We start from the raw sequence: 14,752 nt of genomic DNA, 5'->3' as shown, positions 1-14,752 counted from the left end.
GATTTAAAATTCTAGGTATTGAGAATAATAACTTTTTTTTTTTGAAACGGAGTCTTGCTCTGTTGCCCAGGCTAGAGTGCAGTGGTGCGATCTTGGCTCACTGCAACCTCCACCTCCTGGGTTCATGCGATTCTCCTGCCTCAGCCTTCCAAGTAGCTGGGATTACAAGCACCCACTACCGTGCCTGGCTAATTTTTGTATTTTCAGTAGAGACAGACCAGGCTGGTCTCGAACTCCTGACCTCATGATCTACCCACCTCAGCCTCCCAAAGTGATGGGAATACAGGTGTGAGCCACCACACCTGGCCTTTTTTTTTTTTTTTTTTTTTTAAGAGACAAGGTCTCACTCTGTTCCCAGGCTGGAGTGCAGGAGAACAAGAACTTTTTGATCGGCATTTCTCTTGCAAGTAATGACATTTTACTCTGATTAAATTTAGAAGGTATGTATAAATCAGTTGAGCAAAAGAGAAAGTATCACAAGTCAAACAAATGCATGGCCTTGACTCAACGTTATCAATGTTCTCAAGTTACTTATTAAATATTAATTGAGATATAAGGTGAGATAAGCAAAGGTGACTTACCCATGATCATGATGAATACTGAAGTTGCCTTTTGTTTCCTTCAATAACTGACAAAGGTATTTTTTTGAGCTGACTCTTCTGGGACCTCCGAGTTCTAGAAAACAACTCCCAGATTAGTATCCAGGATAGAAAAACTAGAAAATTATTAAGAAGACTAAACACAAATATAGCAGAAATGCCTTTAAAAGACATTAGATGAGGCTGGGCGCCATGGCTCATGCCTATAATCCCAGCACTTTGGGAGGCCAGGGTGGGCAGATCACTTGAGGTCAAGAATTCAAGACCAGCCTGATCAGTATGGTGAAACCCCATCTCTACCAAAAATACACAAATTAGCTGGGCATGGTGGTGCCCGCCTGTAATTCCAGCTATGTGGGAAGCTGAGGTGGGAGAATTGTTTGAACCCAGGAGGTGGAGGTTGCAGTAAGCCAAGATCACGCCACTGTACTCCAGCCTGGGCGACAGAGTGAGACACTGTCTCAAAAAAAAATAAAGATAAAAATAAAAATAAGATGTTAGATGAAGAAATATCTGCACTCTACTCCATGTTCACCGCAGCCAAGATGCAGAAGCCATCTAAGTGCCCGTCAACAGATGAGTGGATCAGGAAAATGTAGCATATACACACAATGGAATACTATTCAGCCATAAAAACAAAATTCTGTCATTTGCAACAGTGTGGATGAACCTGGAGGACATTAGGCTACGTGAAAGAAGCCAGGCACAGAAAGACAAATGCTGCCTGATCTCACTTAAACATGAAATCTAAAAAACGTGGAGCTCAATGGCGTGAAGCTGGGAGGCGGAGCTTGCAGTGAGCCAAGATCGCACCACTGCACTCCAGTCTGGGCGACAGAGCGAGACTCCGTCTCAAAAAAAAAAAAAATGTGGCACCCATAGAAGCATAGAGTAGAATAGTGGTTACCAGGGGCTGGGGGAGGGAGTGGTTGGGGAAAGGGGAGCTATTGATCAAAGGTACAAAGTTTCGATTAGACAGGAGGAAAAAGTTTCAGTGATCTATTGCACAGCACCATGACTATGGTTAATAAAAATGTACTGGCCAGGCACAGTGGCTCATGCCTGCAATCCCAGCACTTTGGGAGGCCGAGGTGGGCAAATAACAAGGTCAAGAGCTCGAGACCATCCTGGCCAACATGGTGAAACCCCGTCTCTACTAAAAATACAAAAATTAGCTGGGCGTGGTGGCGGGCGCCTGTAGTCCCAGCTACTTGGAAGGCTGAAAGGCAGGGGAATCACTTGAACCTGGGAGGTGGAGGTTGCAGTGAGCCAAGATCATACCACTGCACTCCAGCCTGGTGACAGAGCGAGACTCTGTATCAAAAAAAAAAAAAAAAAAAAAAAAAAAAAAGAAAAGAAAAGAAAAAAAAAAGATAAATAAATAAATAATGTATTGTGTTTAAAAAAAAAATTATAGAGACAGGGTCTCCCATTGTTGCCTATTCCTGGCTTCACGTGATTCTCCTGCCTCAGCCTACCAAAGGGCTAGGATTACAGGTGTAAGCCATTGTGCCCAGCCAATAATAATGTATTATATGTTTCAAAATTGTTAAATGAATAGATTCTAAATATTTCCACTACAAAGACATGATAAATCTGAGAGGTGATAGATACAGCTGGTTTAGTCATTCCACTACATTATATACATATTATAACATTGCACTATACACTATAAATATATACAATTATTGTCAATTTAAAAAAGATCTTAGGGGCTGTGTGTGGTGGCTCACACCTGCAATCCCAGCACTTTGGGAGGCTGAGGTGGGAGGATCTCTTGAGTCCAGGAGTTTGAGACCAGCCTGGGCAACACAGGGAGACAAAAAATATACTTAAAAAAAAATTAGCCAGGCGTGGGGACACACACCCATAGTCCCAGATATTCAGGAGGCTGAAGTGGGAGGACCGCTGGAGCCTGGGAGTTTGAGGTGCAAGTGAGCCATGATCGTGCCACTGCACTCTAGCCTGAGCAACAGAGTGAGACCCGGTCTCAAAAATAATAAATAAATAAGACCTTAGGAAATGAACAAAATATAATGAAGTGACTGCATACAATTGCCATCCACCCATCCAACAAAGGCTTCTTGACTTCCCATTCATGTGTGGGGGTCCCCTTTGTCTCTAATCTAGAAGGACTTCTCTGTCTGCTTTATCATGTGTGTCACAGCTACACGCTGGCCATCAGCTAATACCCAGATATAACTGGCTCGTTGTCAGCCCTAACACAGGCACTGATCCAGTGAGCCCTAAGTGACCCTTGTTGAAAACAGTGGTCAGTAGTTAAGCATCAGCAACTCTAAGTGCTGCGCTGCCTCGTTAGCCTGCTTAGGTGTCTGGGTGGGGAAAAGGGGAAGGAGGGGAGTGGAGAGGTGAGGGGGAGGAATGAAGGGGAGATGATGCCCGGAAAGACCCCGGTGCATTCCGTGGTGACCCCTGGCTTGCAGGTGAGCCCACTTTCTCACCTCCTCCTGCCTGTGTGGCCTGCATTCCACCCACGCCGGGATCCCTCACAGTTCCTCAGGGGCACCCAAGGGTGCTTTCAGGCCTCTGTGCTTTTACTTATGCTGCTTCCTCTTTATGCAAATTGCCCACGTATTTTACCATCTGATTTTCTTTTTTTTTTTTTTGAGACAGAGTCTCGCTCTGTTGCCCAGGCTGGAGTGCAGTGGCGCGATCTCGGCTCACTGCAACCTCTGCCTCCTGGGTTCAAGCAATTCTACTGCCTCAGCCTCTTGAGAAGCTGGGATCACAGGCACGCCACCATGCCCGGGTAATTTTTGTATTTTTAGTAGAGAGGGGGTTTCGCCATGTTGGCCAGGCTGGTCTGGAACTCCTGCCTTCAGGTGATCCACCTGCCTGGGCCTCCCAAAGTGCTGGGATTACAGGCGTGAACCACCGCGCCTTGCTACCATGCTGTGTTTTCTCTTATTCATTGAAAAACTTCATTCTAAAAGGGATTCGCAGGCTTTATCAGCCTGCCACAAGAAAGGCCAAGAGCCCCGACAGGTAACACCAACCATCTCAAGCCAGCAATCAGAACGGCCAGGCCCATGCAGCAGGCACAACTCCAAGCTCAGTTTATGGTAGGGTCTGCTCACCACTCCTACCCTCGAGGCAAGGAGGAAGCCTGCCATGAGGCAATGTGCTCAGCTGTGCTTCCTCTTACTCTCACTCCTTTTTTCTTCTTTGTCTATTTTTAAATTATTGGAGTTTTTCTTGAATAGTTTAAAAATCAAAATAATAAAAACAGGTATAAACTGAGGAGTCCCGCCTCTACCTCATCCCTCATACCTCCTACTGGTAAAATTTATGTCATCTTTCCACTGTGTCCTTGTACAAATATATATTCTTATTTCCATCCTCTTTCTTTTCTTCTTTTCTTTTCTTTCTTTCTTTTTTTTTTTTTTTTTTGACAGGCTCTTGCTGTATCGCTCAGGTTGGAGTACAGTCGCTCAATCACAGTTCACTGAAGATCCTCCTGTCCCAGCCTCCCGAGGGCCTGGGACTACAAGTGTGCTCCACCATGCCCCACTCATGTTTTTAAAAACCTTTTTTTTGTAGAGACAGGGTCTAGCTATGTTGCCCAGGCTGGTCTTGAACTCCTGGGCTCAAGCAATCCTCCCACCTTGGCCTCCCAAAGTGGTGGGATTACAGGTGTGAGCCACTGCTTGTGGGCATCTCCTTACGTATGTGGAATGCCATATGAATCTTCAGTATCTTGCACGTTTCTCACTTAGCAATATACCTGGAAATATTTCCACATCCTAGAGCACCTCATTCTGTTCTGCAGCTGCTCAGAACTCCACCATGTGGGTGGACCACAGCTTATTCCCTCAGTTCCCTTTTGCTGGACACTGGGTGGCCTGCTACCGTTTGCTATCGTAAAGCAATGCTGCAAAGAAACACATGTGCCTATGCCATTTCATACACATGAAGAAGTATCCGTGGGAGAGATTCCCAAGGTGACACTGCATTGTCAAAGTGTCAGTTCTTCGGTGATTTTTAGAAAACATTGCCAATTTCCCCGCCAGGAGGACTGAATCATTTCATGCTCCCTGGCAACGTGGGAGAGTGCCTGTCTCACAGCAAGGCTCTGAATTACAACCCTTGTCTGTAGCAACAGATGGCAAAGCCCTGGAGAAGCACACAGGCTGCTCAGAACTTTACCCTGCTTCCTTATTGCAGAAATTAAGAATTTTTAAACAAAATTATTTGCTTTTTCTGTACCTAGCTGTACTTAGTACAAAGGCATAGGGGGAGGGGTTTGTAAAGCATGTTGCCAAGTAAATCCCTGTTATTTAAATTCTGTCTTCCCAATATCTCTAGAATCAGTTAATGTACCAGAAAATGTATGCTATCTGGAGCCAACAGTCTTTCCAATTAAATGATTTTCTGATTCTAGCTGTAGGATGTTGAGTAAAGAGATTTGGTCATTTTTCCCTTCTTGTAAAATGTAACGTTGGAATTAGATATCTCTTCTAGTTCTTTCTAGCTCAAACACTCTCACAAAAATACATTTTTTGACACAGGATCTTGCTCTGTTGCCCACGCTGGAGTGCAATGGTGTGATCATGGCTCACTGTAGCCTTGAACTCCTGGGCTCAAAGTCATGATCCTCCTACCTTAGCGTCCTTAGTAGCTGGAACTGTAGGCGTGAGCCACTACACTTGGCTAATTTTTATTTTTTATTTTTTAGCAATGGGGTGTTGCTTTCTTGCCCAGGCTGGTCTCAAACTCCCAGGCTCAAGCAATCCTCCTGTGTAGTCCTCCCAAAGAGCTAGGATTACAGGTGTGAGTTACTGCGTCCAGCTAATTTTATTTTATTTTTCTTAGACAGTGTCCCAGTCTATGGCCCAACCTGCAGTGCAGTGGTGTGATCATAGCTCACTGTAGCCTTGACCTCATGTTCAAGCGATCCTCCTGCCTCAACCTCCCAAGTACCCAGGACTACAGTCACAGGTCACCAACGCCTGGCTAACTTTTTTGTATTTTTAGTGGAGACAGGGTTTCACTGTGTTAGACAGGATGGTCTTGATCTCCTGACCTCGTGATCCGCCCGCCTCAGCCTCCCAAAGTGCTGGGATTACAGGTGTGAGCCACCGTGCCTGGCCATGTCCAGCTAATTTTTAGTAGAGACAAGGTCTTGGTATGTTGCCCTGGCAGAACTTGAACTCCCGCCCTCAAGGGATCCGCCCACCTCAGCCTCCCAAAGTGCTGGGATTACAGGTGTGAGCCACCGTGCCTGGCCATGTCCAGCTAATTTTTAGTAGAGACAAGGTCTTGGTATGTTGCCCTGGCAGAACTTGAACTCCCGCCCTCAAGGGATCCTCCCACCTCAGCCTCCCAAAGTGCTGGGATTATAGGTGTGAGCCACTGCACCTGGCCAGCTTTGTCTTTTTTCTGCACGTTCCTATCAGTTCCATTCAAGTTAGGCCCTGAGACCCCCTGTGGCAGATGCTGGGTGCTGCAGCCAGGGTGCCAAGGTGGAGAAGGGTCCTGAGGCGCTCACAGTGAGCAGGAGGCATGGACGCAGTCACCTGTCGGGTATCTGATGTGCACTCTGATGGAGACAGATAAACACGCACACATGCATGCACACACACACGTGTAGGCACACACACACACAGCACCACACTAGCAGGATAAAAGTGAGGGAGTGCTTGATTATATCTCAGGAATTTGACATAAAACCCTAAAGAAGAGGTTGAAAGGACAACCTGAAGCCACGAGGACAAGGAGGAGACATCTGTTGCTATAACTCTTGTTTGGAAAATGTGAATTTGGGCAGGGCGCAGTGACTCATGCCTATAATCCCAGCACACTGGGAGGCCGAGTTGGGAGGATCATTTGAGGTCAGGAGTTTGAGACTAGCCTGGCCAACATGGTGAAACCCTGTCTCTACTAAAAATACAAAAAATTAACCAGGCATGGTGGTTCACACCTATAATATCAGCTACTCAGGAGGCTGAGGCAGGAGAATCGCTTGAACCAAGAAGTGGAGGAAAGAGTGAAACTCCTTCTCAAAAATAAAATGAAAATTAAAAAATAGGCCGGGCGTGGTGGCTCAAGCCTGTAATCCCAGCACTTTGGGAGGCCGAGGTGGGTGGATCACAAGGTCAGGAGATTGATACCATCCTGGCTAGTACGGTGAAACCCCATCTCTACTACAAATACGAAAAAAAAAAAAAATTAGCCAGGCGTGGTGGTGGGTGCCTGTAGTACCAGCTACTCGGGAGGCTGAGGCAGGAGAATGGTGTGAACCTGGGAGGCAGAGCTTGCAGTGAGCCAAGATCGTACCACTGCACTCCAGCCTGGGTGACAGAGCAAGACTCTGTCTCAAAACAATATATATATCTATCTATATATATATATAAAAACAAAAAAACTAGCATGTAATCTTTATTCCATCAAAGTTCATGGATCCCCTGAATTCTATTCAACAAATTCTGATTAAAATTATCTGTCCAACAAATCCATAGAGACAGAAAGTAGATTGTGGTAGCCAGTGGCTGTGGCTGTGGGTGTGGGGTCTCCTTTTGGGGTGATTAAAATATTCTAGAATTAGATAGGGGTAGTGGCTGCACGATTTTATGAATATGATTTAAAAAACCACTGAATCGTACACTTTAGAACGGTGAATTGTATGTAAATAATAAAATGTGAATCCTCTCTCTCTCTCTTTTTGATATAGGGTCTCACTCTGTCATCCAGGCTGGAGTGCAGTGGCAAGATCATGGCTCACTACAGTCGTGACCTCCCAGGATCAAGTGATCCTCCCATCTCAGCCTCCTGAGTAGCTGGGACTACAGGTGCATGGCAGGGTGTCCAGCTAATTAAAAAAAAATTTTTTTTTGTAGAGGTGGGATTTCCCAATGTTGCCCAGGGTGGTCTCAAACTCCTTGGCTCAAGTGATCCATCTGCCTTGGCCTCCCAAAGTGCTAGGATTACAGGCATTAGGCACTATGGCTGGCCTATATCTCAATTTTTAAAAATAAATTTTAAAGAAATAGCTGCCAAAGAATGACCAGAAAAGTCATAAAGGTTCTCCCCAAACACAGGGGAAGCAGCAGCCTCACTGCATACATTTAAAGGGATAGTTAAGCACCAAAACACTTTTGGCATAAAAACGTTCCTCTGCCCCAGTATAAATGCAATGCTTCACTAATGCCTCAGAGACAGCTCGTGAAGAAGAAATCTTCCTAGGAAACACTAGAGTCCAGCACGGTTTCCACTTTGAAAAGCTTATAGGGCACACATGGTATACTTTGAAAAACTTCTGTTTTTAGATCCTGTTCTTCTTTAAGGTAATCTCTGCAACTACCTGTTTAGGCTCATGGCAAGGAGCATCTTGATTCTAAAATGATTAATGTTCTAGTTTTGGATCTATTCGCGTCACATAGAAAATGCTCCAGGGAACTCTGAATCTAACAAAATACCAATCTGAAGAAGGACTAAGCAAGAAATGCCATCAGAGTATTTCATGAAATAAGACAAAGATGTCTGCTCTCCTCCTTCTATTCAACGCTCATCTGGAGGTCCGAGCCAGAGCAGTAAGGGAAGAAAATGAAATAAGGCATAAATATTGGAAAAAGGAATAAAACTGTCTCTATTCATAAATGACATGATTGTGTAGAAAATCCTAAGGAATCTACAAAAAAACTACTAGAATAGGCCGGGTGTGGTCGCCTGTAATCCCAGCACTTTGGGAGGATGAGGTGGATGGATCAAAAGGTCAGGAGTGGGAGGCCGAGACGGGCGGATCACGAGGTCAGGAGATCGAGACTATCCTGGCTAACACGGTGAAACCCCGTCTCTACTAAAAAAATACAAAAAAACAAAAAACTAGCCGGGTGAGGTGGCGGGCGCCTGTAGTCCCAGCTACTCAGGAGGCTGAGGCAGGAGAATGGCGTGAACCCGGGAGGCAGAGCTTGCAGTGAGCTGAGATCCGGCCACTGCACTCCAGCCTGGGCGACAGAGCGAGACTCCATCTCAAAAAAAAAAAAAAAAAAAGTCAGGAGATGGAGACCATCCTAGCTAACACGGTGAAACCCCGTCTCTACTAAAAAACGCAAAAAATTAGCTGGGCGTGGTGGCACGCACCTGCAGTCCCAGCCACTCTGGAGGCTGAGGCAGGAGAATGGCACGAACCCGGGAGGCGGAGCTTGTAGTGAGCCGAGATTGCGCCACTGCACTCCAGCCTGGGTGACACAGTGAGACTATCTCACAAAAAATGTTTTTAAAAAGATAAAAAATAAAAAACCTGTTTAAGTTGGAAGTAATCAAAATTTTAAATTTCGCTTTTTAAAAGACACTGTTAAGAAAAGCCAGGCCAGGTGCAGTAGCTCACGCCTGTAATCCCAGCACTTTGGGAGGCTGAGGCAGGAGGATCACTTGAGCCCAGGAGTTTGAGACCAGCCTGGGCAACATTGTGGGACCCTGTCTCTACAAAAAATAAAAACATCAGCTGGGTGTGGTTTTGTGTACCTGTAATCCCAGCTACTCAGGAGGCTGAGGTGGGAAGATCACTTGAGCCTGGGAGTTGGAGGTTCAAGTTGGCCCTGCATTCCAGCCTGGGTGACAGAGCAAGACTGTCTCTGAAAAATAAATAAATAAGCTGAGCACGGTGGCCCATGCCGATAGTCCCAACACTTTGGGAGGCTGAGGCAGGAGGATTACTTGAGGCCAGGAGTTCAATGTCAGCCTGGGAAACATAGTGGGCATGGTAGTGCATGCCTGTGGTCCCAGCTACTTGGGAGACTGAGGTGGGAGGATCACTTGAGCCCAGGAATTTGAGGCAGCAGTGAGCTGTGATCACGCCTGCGAATAGCTACTGCACTCCAGCCTGAGCAACAGAGGAAGACGCTGTCTCAAAAATAAATTAATTAAAAAAATTAAAATGAGGCAGGCAGGGTGGCTCATGCCTATAATCCCAGCATTTTGGGAAGCCGAGGCGGGTGGATCACTTGAGGTCAGGAGTTCAAGACCAGCCTGGTCAACATGGTAAAACCCCATCTCTACTAAAAATATAAAAATTAGCGAGGCACAGTGGCGTGCACCTGTAATCTCAGCTACTTCGGAGGCTGAGACAGAAGAATCGCTTGAACCCAGGAGGCAGAGATTGCAGTGAACTGAGATTGTGCCATTGCACTCCAGCCTGGGCAACAAGAGTGAAACTCAGTCTCAAAAAAAAAAAAAAAAAAAAAAATTAAAATTAAAAGTCCATATCTGTTAGACATCATGATCATGAAATATTTATGAGTGACATGATATGATGCTGAGATTCGCTCTAAAATGCTTCCAAAGAAAACGTGTATGGATGGGGTAAGATAAAATTGATGGTGGTCAAAGGTGAGTGACTGTGCCATTCTTTCTATTTCGGTGCATATTTGAAATTTTCTATTTTTTTTTTTTTTTTTTTTTTTTTTGAGGCAGAATTTTGCTTATTGCCCAGGCTGGAGTTCAATGGCACGATCTCGACTCACCACAACCTCCACCTCCCGGGTTCAAGCGATTCTCCTGCCTCAGCATCCCGAGTTGCTGGGATTATAGGCATGCGCCACCATGTCCGGCTAATTTTGTATTTTTAGTAGAGACGGGGTTTCTCCATGTTAGTCAGGCTGGTCTCGAACTCCTGACCTCAGGTGATCCACCCACCTTGGCCTCCCAAAGTGCTGGGATTACAGGCATGAGCCACCGGGCCTGGACTTGAAACTTTGTATAATAAAATTTGTTTTTCAAAATATTTCCGACTGGGTGCTGTGGCTCACGCCTGTAATCCTAGCACTTTGGGAGGCCAAGGTGGGTGGATCACTGGAGGTCAGGAGTTTGAGACCAGCCTGGCCAACATGGTGAAACCCCGTCTCTACTAAAAGTACAAAAATTAGCTGGGCAGGGTGGAGTATGCCTTTAGTTCCAGTTACTTGGGAGGCTGAGGCAGGAGAATCACTTGAACCCGGGAGGTGGAGGTTGCAGTGAGCTGAGATCGTGCCACTGCACTTCAGCCTGGGCGACAAGAGCAAAACTCTGTACCCTGACCCCCCAAAAAAAAATCCCCAAGAATTTATCTTCATATGCCCCAGATCATTAGAAAGAGGAAGTTTGGGTCCAGTGACATCTGAGTGTAACTTTTTCCTCCTTAAAACAAGCATGTTCCCTTTCCTCCCTAGAGACACAGAAACTCTTCCTCTAACAGAAAGGCCACCCTGCCGGTGATATTTGCACACTGGTGTTCAGTGGTGCGTTTGGATGTGACAAATATAGTCAAGAGAAAATGAAACGCATACATTTGTGGCACTGCCAGTGAGATTCTCATGGCTGATGGGCAGCAGCGTGCTCAGCTCCAGGTCCGTCACCATCTGACGAGATTCCGCCAGCAAACGCTGGAGCTTGCTCGTGGGCGAGAAATCATCCTGGGAGGGTAACACAGTTGAAGCCTACAGGAAATTAAGAGGCACCTTTAAATGCTTAGGTTTACAAACACAAATGCTAACTACCTAGGAATATTTTTTTCTTTTGTTCTTTTCCTCTGTCACCCAGGCTGAAATGCAGTGGCATGATCACAACTGACTGCCTCAAGCTCCTGGGCTCAAGTGATCCTCCTGCCTCAGCCTCCTGAAAAGCTGCGACCATACGTGTGTGCAACCACACCCAGCTAATTTTTTTTTTTTTTTTTGGTAGAGGTGGGATCTCGTTATGTTGCTCAGGCTGATCTTGAACTCCTGGCCTCAAGTCATCCTCCTGCCTTGGCCTCCCAAAGTGCTAGGGTTATAGGTGTTAGCCACTACACCTGATCACCTGTGAATATTTCTTTGGTTTAGGTGTTACAAAGCAAAGCAGAACATCAAATAGTAAAATAAGAATAATTAAATTAATTCCTTTTCTTTCTTTCTTTTTTTTTTTTTTTTGAGACGGAGTCTTGCTCTGTCGCCCAGGCTGGAGTGCAGTGGCGCGATTTCAGCTCACTGCAAGCTCTGCCTCCCGGGTTCACGCCATTCTCCTGCCTCAGCATCCCGAGTAGCTGGGACTACAGGCGCCCATCACCATGCCCAGCTAATTTTGTTTTGTATTTTTTAGTAGAGACGGGGTTTCACCGTGTTAGCCAGAATGGTCTCGATCTCCTGACCTCATGATCCACCTGCCTCGGCCTCCCAAAGTGCAGGGATTATAGGCGTGAGCCACCGCACCCGGCCTCTTTTGTTTTTTTTTTGAGATGGAGTTTTGCTCTTGTTGCCTAGGCTGGAGTGCAATAGTGTGACCTCAGCTCATTGCAACCTCCACCTCTTGGGTTCAAGTGATTCTCCTGCCTCAGCCTCCCACGTAGATGGGGCTACAGGTGCCCGCCACCACGCCCAGCTAATTTTGTATGTTTAGTAGAGATGGGGTTTCACCATGTTGGCCAGGCTGGTCTTGAACTTCCGACCTCCGGTGATGCACCTGCCTTGAACTCCCAAAGTGCTAGGATTACAGGCATGAGCCACTGCACCCAACCCCTTTTATTTCTTAGAACCTACTCAGTTAAATAATTTGACTTAAACAGAACTTGCTACAGCTAATGAAGTAACACCCATGTGATAAAAGAATCCTAGACATTAGTTAACTCTCCTCAACCAACTTGTCAAGGCTGTATTTAGCATGTCAAAATACTTGCAAAATAAGACAACATTAAAGGCTTATAAGCCTTGAAAAATATGTGGGTATGTGCCTTCATTTATTCCTATTAAATTTCAACTTTGGGATCTGAAGTTTAGCACAAAAATGAGTCATTGCCAACTGCTCTCGAAGGGGCCTAGACTGATTTTTTTTTTTTTTCTTTTGAGATGGAGTCTCACTCTGTCGCCAGGTTGGATTGCAGTGGCGCGATCTCGGCTCGCTGCAACCTCCACCTCCTGGGTTCAAGCGATTCTCCTGCCTTTCAGCCTCCCGAGTAGCCGGGACTACAGGTGCGCGCCACACGCCAAGCTGATTTTCGTATTTTTAGTAGAGATGGGATTTCACCATGTTGGCCAGGATTGTCTCAATCTCCTGACCTCATGATCTGCCCGCCTCGGCCTCCCAAAGTACTGGGATTATAGGCGTGAGCCACCGCACCTGGCCTGAATTTTTTTTTTTTTTTTTTTTTAATTTCTTGAGATGGAGCCTTGTTCTGTCGCCAGGCTGGAGTGCAGTGGTGTGATCTTGGCTCGCTGCAAACTCCTCCCAGGTTCAAGCGATTCCCCTGCCTCAGCCTCCCGAGTAGCTGGGATACAGGCATGCGCCACCATGCCCAGCTAATTTTTTGTGTTTTAGTAGAGACGGGGTTTCACCATGCTGGCCAGGATGGTCTCAATCTCCCAACCTTAGGTGATCCCCCTGCCTTGACCTCCAAAAGTGCTGGGAGTACAGGCTTGAGCCACCACCTGATTTTTTTTTTTTTTTTAAAGAAAACTTAATTTCTAATTTCTATCATCAATGATCACTACTGACCTGACATGTAGATGTTTAACGAACATCTGCTGAATTTATCTGTGTGTACATATGGAATGTAGGCATGCAATGTTAAGTACTGCCTCAGAAAAACTGATGCAAACATTGGAAAAGAGTCTCCAAGAGCTAAAAAAGGTAATAGCTAATATTTTCCCTCATAGTTATAACTTAAAAAATTCAACAGCTTTGGCTGGGCACGGTGGCTCACGCCTGTTATCCCAGCACTTTGGAAGGCTGAGGCAGGCAGATCATGAGGTCAGGAGATGGAGACCATTGTGGCTAACGCGGTGAAATCCCGTCTCTACTAAAAATACAAAAAAAATTAGCTGGGCGTGGGGGCGGGCGTCTGTAGTAGTTCCAGCCACTAGGGGAGGCTGAGGCAGGAGAATGGCGTGAACCCGGGAGGCGGAGCTTGCAGTGAGCCGAGACTGCACCACTGCACTCCAACCCAGACGACAGAGCCAGACTCTGTCTCAAAAAAAAAAGGCCGGGCGCGGTGGCTCAAGCCTGTAATCCCAGCACTTTGGGAGGCCGAGACGGGCGGATCACAAGGTCAGGAGATCGAGACCATCCTGGCTAACACGGTGAAACCCTGTCTCTACTAAAAAAAATACAAAAAACTAGCCGGGCGAGGTGGCGGGTGCCTGTAGTGCCAGCTACTCGGGAGGCTGAGGCAGGAGAATGGCGGGAACCCGGGAGGCAGAGCTTGCAGTGAGCTGAGATCCGGCCACAGCACTCCAGCCTGGGCGACAGAGCCAGACTCCGTCTCAAAAAAAAAAAAAAAAAAAAAAAAAAAAACTGAACCGTTTTACTGAGGTATAACTGACATACAACTAACTATACAACTAAAATGTACACTCTGATGAGTTTTGACACATGTATACATCCCTGAAACCATGACCACAAAGAATAGTGACACATTCATTACACCCAAACCCCTTTGGAATTCCTCTGCCCTGTGCCTCCCTCCCTATTCCCAGACAACCACTGTCTCTTTTCTGTAACACAGATTAATTTGCATATTCTAGAATTTTATATTAATGCGTTCAAACTTTTGTGTCCCTCTTGTTTCTTTCACTCAGTGTAATTATCTTGAGATTAACCTATGTGACTATGTGTATAAATAATTCCTTTTTGTTGCTGAGAGGTATCCTATTGTGTGGATATATTAGGTTGGTGCAAAAGTAAGTATCGTCTTTGTCATTAAAAGCAATGGCAGGCCATTAAAAGTAATCCCAACACTTTGGGAGACTGAGGCAGGCGGATCACTTGAGGTCAGGCATTCCAGACCAGCCTGGCCAGCACGGTGCAATCCCCGTCTACTAAAAATACAAAAATTAGCCTGGTGTGGTGGCGTGTGCCTGTAATCCCAGCTACGCGGGAGGCTGAGGCAGAAGAATTGCTTAAACCTGGGAGGCGGGGGTTGTAGAGAGCCAAGATCATGCTACTGGACTCCAGCCTGGGCGAGAGAGCAAGGTTCAATCTCAAAAAAAAAAAAAAAAAAAAAAAAAGTAATGGCAAAAACCGCAATTACTTTTGCACTAACCTATTACCACAGTGATTTAGCCATTCACTTGTGAATGGACATTTGGGTTGTTTCTGGTGTGCTGGGTAATACAAATAAAGCTGCTTGCATATTCATGTATAGTAAGTCTTTGTATAGACACATTTTATTTTATTTTATTTTTTCT

General features: G+C 45.9%; 1 protein-coding gene across 1 annotated transcript in view; it reads right to left on the bottom strand.

Annotated features, from left to right (window-relative positions):
- Positions 1-14,752, bottom strand: part of CCDC62 (coiled-coil domain containing 62) — a 56,648-nt gene that overhangs the window by 4,576 nt on the left and 37,320 nt on the right. The window contains 3 exon segments of the mRNA XM_050747971.1: positions 582-648; positions 651-675; positions 10,883-11,032. Coding sequence (XP_050603928.1) covers positions 582-648; positions 651-675; positions 10,883-11,032 — 242 coding nt within the window.

The sequence above is a fragment of the Macaca thibetana genome, chromosome 11 (genome assembly GCF_024542745.1).
Source record: "Macaca thibetana thibetana isolate TM-01 chromosome 11, ASM2454274v1, whole genome shotgun sequence".
Lineage (NCBI taxonomy): Eukaryota > Metazoa > Chordata > Mammalia > Primates > Cercopithecidae > Macaca > Macaca thibetana.
The sequence above is the reverse complement of the archived record's forward strand: the minus strand, read 5'-3'. Positions and strand labels throughout refer to the sequence as shown.